Here is an 8,564-nt window from a genome sequence, read left to right on the forward strand (position 1 = left end):
GGGGGGGGGGGGAATTGGATTTCTGTGACTTCTGACAACTTGTATTGAAGCTAAAAATGTGGGGGTTTTTTTCTGAAGTTTGGAGTTTGAAACATTTCCAGTGGAATTCTAAAACCAAATTTTGCTTTATTTGCAGCTTTAGTCATTTCTTCATGATATGATTATTAATTGGACAAAAAGAGATCCCTGAACAAGCATTTTTGTGTCTCTCCTTGTTAATGTTTGCAGCTCAAATCCAATCCTAGCAATAATGAGGAAAAAGAAGCCCAGACTCAGCTGACAAAGTCTGATGAGCTACAGCGTCTGCATTCACAAGCATTATCTGCCTACCAGCAAGAGGATTACGAAGCCGCTATTTCTCTTCTTGATGAAATCTTGGCAGTAAGTATTGAATAAAATGGTACTGTGAAAGGAAAGTAAGAGCTCCTGTCTGACATCTGTGTATTTTTGTTTAATAACTTCTTCACTGATGTGAAAACACTTGGTATAATTGACTCAGTTTTGCTGAGCACCATGAGTCCATAATGAAATTGGAGAATGCTGAACACTAGCTGCAAAAAAAAATAATATCTTGTACTTTGGGTTAAAGATATAACTTCAGCCAAACTTCTGTTACAGATAACTTGATTATACGTCACCATTTTTCCACAGTTCAGTGTTCTTGGGGAAGCTGGGAAGAAAGTTATTCTCAAACCAATGAGATTTTGCCAAATATAGGGGGTGCTGTTTTTTTATCTAGCTATTTTCATTGACTATATGTAGGCAATTTTTGTCTTAAAGTTAAGTAACAGAAGATGAAAAAAATCAAAGTTAAAAAAATACATAGCTATCTGGATTTTCAGCTTGTTCCTTGGATATCTGTGTTTGTTGAATCTTAATCGGTGTATGTAGTCTGATAGTCTAAGTGTAAATAATCATGTGCATTTTATGTGTCATATAGAAATATATAGAGTTAACTGCTATGACTCTTCACATACAGATTAACACTGACTTGGCATTTACAGAACTAGCTTTTGGTGAAGAAACTACCAAAGTCTGGTAGTATATTTATGGGGAGGGAATGTGGAAAAACAGAAAAGCCTTGTTCTCTAAAATGATGGTTTGCGGACAAATCATAAGACCCAGAATAAGTTCTTTAAAATGAATTATGATAGGCAGTTCCTTTTAAGTAATTATTCTGTGATGTCATTATTTCTGTATGTATCTTTAAAATCCAGATACTGAGGTCAGTTCTTGCATAGCTGAATCTTACCTACAGTCTTGCTTCTAGAGGACAACTGACAGCTTGGTCCTTGCTGTTCATTACCCCTATTCTTTTGGGAAGATACAATAATTCATGATTCTTATATCCTTCCCTGGAGGCTCAACAGACTGTCCCACTTTAAGCAGTGCCAGTAGATTTAATTCATCTCCCTGCATGAGCTCATTGAATCATTTACAAATTTTTCAGGCCTTTGTTTTCTATTTGGGCAGGTGCATCACAGCATCCACCAGGAAGCAGAGATGCTAATTTCATGCGCTCTGCATGCAGCTTGAACCTTACACTATTGCAGTTGGCAAAGTGAAATTAAATGGGATTTTTTTTTTCTTGTTGGGGAGGAAAAGTGAAGTGTTATGGACTAAAAACAAGCTTTAATTTTGATTTCTCAAGGTTTGTGTTTGGGATGCAGAGCTACGGGAACTTCGAGCTGAGTGTTATATAAAGGAAGGGGAACCAAGCAAAGCCATTAGTGACTTGAAAGCTGCTGCCAAATTAAAGAATGATAATACTGAAGCCTTCTATAAAATCAGTAGAATATATTATCAGCTGGGGGACCATGAATTATCACTCAGGTAATTTTATTGTTTGCTGTAATCATTGTAATTGAGACAGAAAATGTGATGATACGGGTCATGATAAACCACAAAATATCTATGCTGTCTGGTTTTTGAATGGAGTAGCAACTCTGGATCTGATAATGGAAGCTCCTTTCCAGCAGCGAAGACCTGTCAGTGAAAACACCATGTTTATTCTTGGCAGACTAGCCACTGATGGTTCCTAGCATCTTGTTTACTTTCTTTATTGTATTTCTTCATCCTAGAAGAAAGTGTTTCTCTAAACTTGCTTTGGAGCCTTTTTTTTAACCTTGAACCTCCATTCAAGTTAAGTTTACAATGCAAGCAAAAAATGTATCCATTAAGTCTTAGGGCTAGATTTTTACTTTCGAGGGAAACAAAGGGTTACAATCTTAAGAATAAATATAAAGTACAGGAGCATGCAAGAATTGAGGAGCTGGGATCTAGAGCTATCAATCTTCCCTTCTTGTAGACAGTGTCCAGAGTTTTGGATGATTTTTTGATAACACCCTACCCTTTTACTCATATTTATTTAAGTTCAAGGTGTTATTCACATATGACCCTAGTCAGTCCTGCAGATAGCTGCCCTTGCCCAGTCTGGACTGTTAACTTCATACTCTGTGCTGAGCTGGCTGGCTGGTGTAATTCTTTTTGCACACAAATGGTTTCTGTGAAGCGCATCATCTCAGATGTGCTACCTTCATCTCCTGCTCCTTCCAATACAGTTTCTGCCACAGAATCTGTTCAGTAAGAGGTGAAGGGAACTGGAAAATAACTAATTGGTTTGCGTTAGGAATCCCCTTTCCATAGTATACTGAATCTCTGAAGCTCACAGGTCACTTCGGTGGTGACTTAGCTGGCCATCACTTAGCCTGGTGATTTCAAGACTAGGTGGTATTTTTTTTTCCTCTGAAATCCACTTTGTTAATAACCAAATCTTAAGATTTTTATAAGTACAGTTGAGAGAGCTGTAGAACAGAATGGTATCAGAGTGAAGGGATAAGGGTCTTCATTTTTCTCTGGCACTATGGGGGTTTTTTAATAATAAGATATACTAAGAAAGAGTTCTGTAGTTCTTGGACTTGCTGGGTCTTGTTCTTCCTTTAGTTTCTTCTTCTTACCTTTACAGGCTTAATGATTTTCAGATAATAGGTATTTTTGTCTGTGCTTAGGAACAAAACAAGATTTTTGTGATCTTTTTCTGAAAATAACACCTTGTTTGTGCTATGATGTATCTGTATGATACACACCTTTTATTCTTCCATATGATTGCATTCTGGAGGGGTTTTTTTAAATCTTTTGACTATTTTAAGAACCATCTGCCCTAATCAGAGTCTGTTTAAACAGTCTTCACACTGAAAAGTCAGGCTCAGACTTGGCTGAGATTCCAGCAAAAGGAGAAGGTCTGAGTCTTAGCTGAGCTTTGTTTCAGGAAGCATAAAATGTAGTTCTACATAAGTATTTTGTAATATAGCTGAGTTATTAAATATACAGGGAAATGATAATCAATTGTATCTGCTGAATATAATATTTTCTCAGAGTATATTTTTAGTCTGTTTAGTCAGTTATTAATGTAGCACTTCTATATCTTTGCATATTTGGCAATACGAAATAATTAAAACCAAAACTAGACAAATATCCCTGCATATGCTGGAAGACTTTTTTTGTCTTGATTTAAATTCACTTTAAAAGAAGAGAGAAGTTGTGTAAAGAAGTCAACTCTTGTTCTGGACAGCTTATAGATGCTGCATTGTGTTTCTAGGTTAAATTTCATAATGTGTGTTTATGTCTTTCTGTTTTGGGGTGTTTTTTTCTTTTTCTTCCCTACCTCCCTGTGAAAAGTGAAGTCCGGGAGTGTCTGAAACTGGACCAAGACCATAAGCAATGCTTCTCTCTCTATAAGCAAGTAAAGAAACTCAATAAGCAGATCGAGTCAGCAGAGGAATTCATCAGAGAAGGCAGGTAAGTGTTCACTGCTGTATTAAAAAAAAAAAAAAATCACTACGGAGATACCAACTTACTATTGATTGAGGAGTTGATGAAGTGATGCTTTTTGCATTTGTCAGTTGAAGAGGATAACTGAGCACATCTCTCAAATTACAATTAAAATAAATATTGATTCACATAGTGACAATCCTATTCTGATTCCTTCTGATGCCACTGTTGTCTCTTTGCATGCTTAACAACTTTGTGGAGCAGACAGGAAGACCAAGATAGGGATAATATTTGTCAGCCCTCATATATTATTACTGAGCACTGATGGGGCCACACCTGAAGTGCTAGGCTCCCTAGTGCAAGAGAGGTGAAGCTACTGAAACAAACTCCAGCAAAGTGCCACTAAAGTGATGGTGGAACTGGAGCACCTCTCTCATGAGGAAAGGCGTGAGAGAGCTGGGATTGGTCCCCCTGAGCCTTCTCTGCTAAAGGGGGAATCTCAGATGTGTATAAATACCTGAAGGGAAGATGCAAAGAGGGCAGAGCCAGGTTCCTTTCAGTGGTGCCCAGTGACAGGATGAGGGGCAGTGGGTGCAGACTGAACCAGGAAATTCTGTTTTAACATAAGGAAATGCTTCCCACCACCCCCTTGTTTCCACTGGGGCGGGTTATCCAGAGAGGTTGTGGAGTCTCCCCACTTTGATAGTCAAAATCCATTGGGACGTGGCCTTGGGCAACCTGCTCTAGGTGGCCCTGCTTGGGCAGGGGTGTTGGACCAGTTGACCTCCAGAGATCCATTCCAACCTCAACTATTCAAAGGACTTCATCTTTAGACTAAAACTACCTAGTAACTGCAGTGTCTTGATAGCAAAAGTGGATCTGAGTGGTGGGCTTCTTTTATGCACCCTCTTAAATGATAAACAGTGCCTCTGTATTCTGTTTCTTGCTTTATTTCATTTTTTTTACCAAGCTTACAACATCCAACTGTAAGGATCCTGACAAGTGATTAAACATTGTCAAGGTGGCTTTTTAAAATGGAAATACATCAGGAATGTGAATCAGCACAAATGAAGACAGTTTTACTGTCAGCAGTCCATTTGGACTCTTCTGCACATTTTCAGGGAGTCTTCTGAGATTGAACCCATGGGTTGCTACAAGCTAGGAGAAATTCACAATCACATGCTTTTCATTTTTAGGTGAATGCATCTTTGAATCCTTCACAGCAAAAATACATTTTACTGTGTGATTTGTAGAGAGGAAAGGGAGAAAACACCTACCTGATTCAACCTGGCATGAAATTTTTTTTTTTTTTTGTACCGAGAAATACAAGTAGTACAGTGCTCACATCAAGACCTGGACTTAGTCCATCTCAGATATCAGAGAGGGAGATGCTTTTTTTCCAAGTGCAGAGGGGTGTGTTGGACAGGAGGCACATCTAGATACTCTTGTCTGTGTACGCTGAGGGGTTGTATTCATTATCTTCTGCAAAAGCCTACCAGGCATAGTGTCTGTCTCATAGCACAGAAAAGGGAACGGGGATGTAATTGAAGTAGCTGTAAGTTTTCTTCATACTGTTGCTTCACACCACGCCTTAAGACTATCAAAGTTAAGGTACCTTGGTGGAAGGATGTGAAAACCTGAATTTTAATTTTTGAAAAATTGTAAATAACTATTTCAGGGTGTTGTAATTTATTACATTTCGTGATGATATGCTTATCTTTATGATTTAAACAGGTATGAAGATGCTATCAGTAAATATGAATCTGTAATGAAAACTGAGCCAGAAGTCCCAATTTATGCTACTCGTGCCAAAGAAAGGATCTGCCACTGTTTATCAAAGGTAATTCTGTGTATCTTTCTCTGTAGTTTTCTTTAAAACAAACACATGTGTGCGCACCCACGCACACAAAAGCCCCCAGCTACATGAATTTTGTTTTACTTGCTCCTCTCTAGAATCAGCAGGCTACAGAAGCCATAGAAGTTTGTACAGAAATTCTGCAACTGGAACCAACCAACGTGAATGCCCTGAAAGACAGAGCAGAAGCATATTTGCTGGAAGACCTGTATGAAGAAGGTACAGCTGTATGCAGTTTGCACATACTTTTTTTTGTGGGCATTTAAAATGCAGTCAGTGTTTCAAATATTTTTTAACATGCACTTTAATTCTACACTATGTTGTTATCCATAATCAGCACTGGTACTTGCAGATTATAAAAATACCTGCTGGTAATTTTGTCTTGATTAGTATAAGTGGAGCACTCTTGTTTTATCTACAGCAGAGTTGTCTTTACAACAGTGGGCTATGTTCAGGATGTTTTGAGACAGTACATCTTACTCAACTTACTTAGCTGATTATATAAATTGTGTTTATAGCAGACAATTGCATTTAGAGATAAAAGGTAGTTAGGGTGATGTAAATCCATTTTAGGAACTCCATTTTAATGTCTTTAGATGGCAGCATGAAACAATGCTTTTTTCTGCCCTAGTATATGTTGAGGACAGAGGAAGATTAACAGCCATTGCTTCACCTCAGTGGGTTTCTGTAGTGCTGCTGTGAGGACCAGTAAACTGATTCTGCTCTTGAGGCTACATTTTCCATATGGGGTTTCCATAAAATGCATAGTTACATGGGTCCCAGCTATAGCTGTGGAAGGTAGGGACTGAGTAATGGGTGTCTTCGAGCACACCATCGTGTTGTTACCTAGCTTCTTTAAGAGTGCTAAATGTTAATGTGCTATTAAACAACAAAAAAAAATCTTGAAATGTTTAATTTAGTGAATCTCCTCAAGAAATCAGGTTTAAGAAGGAAATGTGTACAATCTGTCTGTTCCACCTCTGTGCTTAGTCATGCAGCAGGCTTAGAAGCATTGGGCTGTTTCAGTCAAATATGATGAGGGAAAGGACTTGTAGGCTTTAAATCTGCAGAAAACTAGTTCCATTAATTTTAGTACTGGCAGAACAATTGTCCTTTTCTGCATTCTGGTGCTGGATCTTTTGCTTTATAACTGAACAAGAAAATATCTTTTTGATTTAAACATTCATGAGGCAGCTATTCTCATTAATAGCATGCTCAGGGTTTTTTTGTCTTTTTTGAGAAATTAATTGCTAAAAGATTATATTGCTCACCTCTTGAAGTTCATTTCAAAAATGAGATACTTATTTTGTTCTTTTTTAGGCCTCCTTGACTCAAATGAAAACACGGTATAAAGGGGAGCAGTGTGGTTTCAGGCAGTCCTCTTCATCAGCCCTGTAGACTTTGTACCTCTGAAGTGACCTAGTCCTAGTCCCTCTTTGCTGTGGCTGGCAAGCCTTCTTCCTCTTTATAAGAAAAAGGGTGGAAGACAACAGCATTTTAGAGAACTGATGACTCTTGTACAAAGGGATTGCTTAAAAAAAAAAAACCTCTAAAGTATGAGGAAAAAATGTCTTTCTGTTTTTAGGGTAATGTTTTTCTGTCTTTTGTTTAGAACTGCACTGTCAACCTAAAATGTGAAGCTCAGGAAGGTTTCACAGTGATGAGGCCACCTTTGGGCATTTCCATGTCTCTTTCTGTACTTCTGTGGAAGTAAGCTCAGTCAGTGTTGGGAAAAGTAGACTTGCAAATAAAAAAATCTCACTTACCTAAAAACAGTTAAAGGTACAGAATACCAATTGTATACTCTAAACTTAGATTATGGCTTGTACAAAGGCTTTTGGTTTAAAAGGAAGGAGTATCAGCAAAAGGAGAACCCAAAGAAAATTTAAGATTACTTTTTCCCCTCAAGGCGTGTGAATCTTCAGTTTAGAGGAGGATTCAGAGAGGGGTGGGCCAAACAGGACTCATTGTGAATCCTCTTTGATGTACCTTACACTTACTTGTTACTAAGGAACAGAATTGATCTGTTTGTTTTCTTGAGATTGATTGATCTCAGTTTGGATCTTTCTAACATTATCTTCTATTAGCTCCTCATCTATTTCCATTTCCTCTGGGGTGAGAGAGTCTGGCACTTCTTGCAAATTAGAGAAAAAAGTTTTGTGACAAGATCCTGCACAAATGCACAGAGCCAACTTGGTCTTGTGCTGGAGCAAATGCCTCTCTATTATGGGATATAAGAAAAGATAGAGAGGTCACCCATGGGATCTGGGAGAGCTTATTTTTGTGGGCTGGAGCCTGCTGGGCTTGGCCTAGCCTGGTTCTGAGTGGACAACCATGCTGTAGTGGAACCGTGCTTCTCCAAATCCCTGTTGTTTAGCATGTCCCCTGCCTTCCTCCTGCTCTTGACAGTAGTGAGATTGTTGTAGTTATACTCTGCTTTCCAGCAGAGCCTCCATAAGCAGTATTATAGTCCATTAATATTAGTCTGCCTGGAGGTGTCTTCACTTAGCCTTCAGTTTTAACTGCTGTAAAATGATGGCTGATTCTTCTCTGCTGTAGAGAACAGTAGAGCAATTAAAACTGTACTCTCATATTTAAGGGGGCAGACAGATTCTCATTCTTCCCTCAAGAAATTTTCCTGTTTAAAGACGGGAAATTGCAAAGTACTTGTAATTCAGAACTTTGAAGGCGATTATTGTTAAATGTTCAAGATGCACTTCAGTATGTATAGCTGAGTTCTGATTCCCATCAAATGGTTTTAATTACTTTATAATCACATGGAATCCAGGGCTTGTCTACAGAGACAGATGTGTAATGACTCCCTTTTTGGCTTACCTCGTAAGTACAGGAGTCTAAAGTGTACAGCACAAGTTTTGTCAAAGAAGGCAAAGAACCTACCCTGCTGCTTTAAAATTAGTCAGGACATCTCTTCCCCCCC

General features: G+C 38.4%; 1 protein-coding gene across 1 annotated transcript in view; it reads left to right on the plus strand.

The window, feature by feature from the left end:
• Positions 1–8,564, plus strand: part of DNAJC3 (DnaJ heat shock protein family (Hsp40) member C3) — a gene marked incomplete at its 5' end in the record, with an annotated part of 39,062 nt that overhangs the window by 21,413 nt on the left and 9,085 nt on the right. Inside the window, 5 exons of the mRNA XM_026845629.1 lie at positions 229–381; positions 1,652–1,833; positions 3,679–3,798; positions 5,506–5,611; positions 5,725–5,845. Coding sequence (XP_026701430.1) covers positions 229–381; positions 1,652–1,833; positions 3,679–3,798; positions 5,506–5,611; positions 5,725–5,845 — 682 coding nt within the window. The remainder of the gene's footprint in view (positions 1–228; positions 382–1,651; positions 1,834–3,678; positions 3,799–5,505; positions 5,612–5,724; positions 5,846–8,564) is intronic.

The sequence above is a fragment of the Athene cunicularia genome (genome assembly GCF_003259725.1).
Source record: "Athene cunicularia isolate RWA chromosome 1 unlocalized genomic scaffold, athCun1 chr1_part1, whole genome shotgun sequence".
NCBI classification, from domain to species: Eukaryota; Metazoa; Chordata; class Aves; order Strigiformes; family Strigidae; genus Athene; species Athene cunicularia.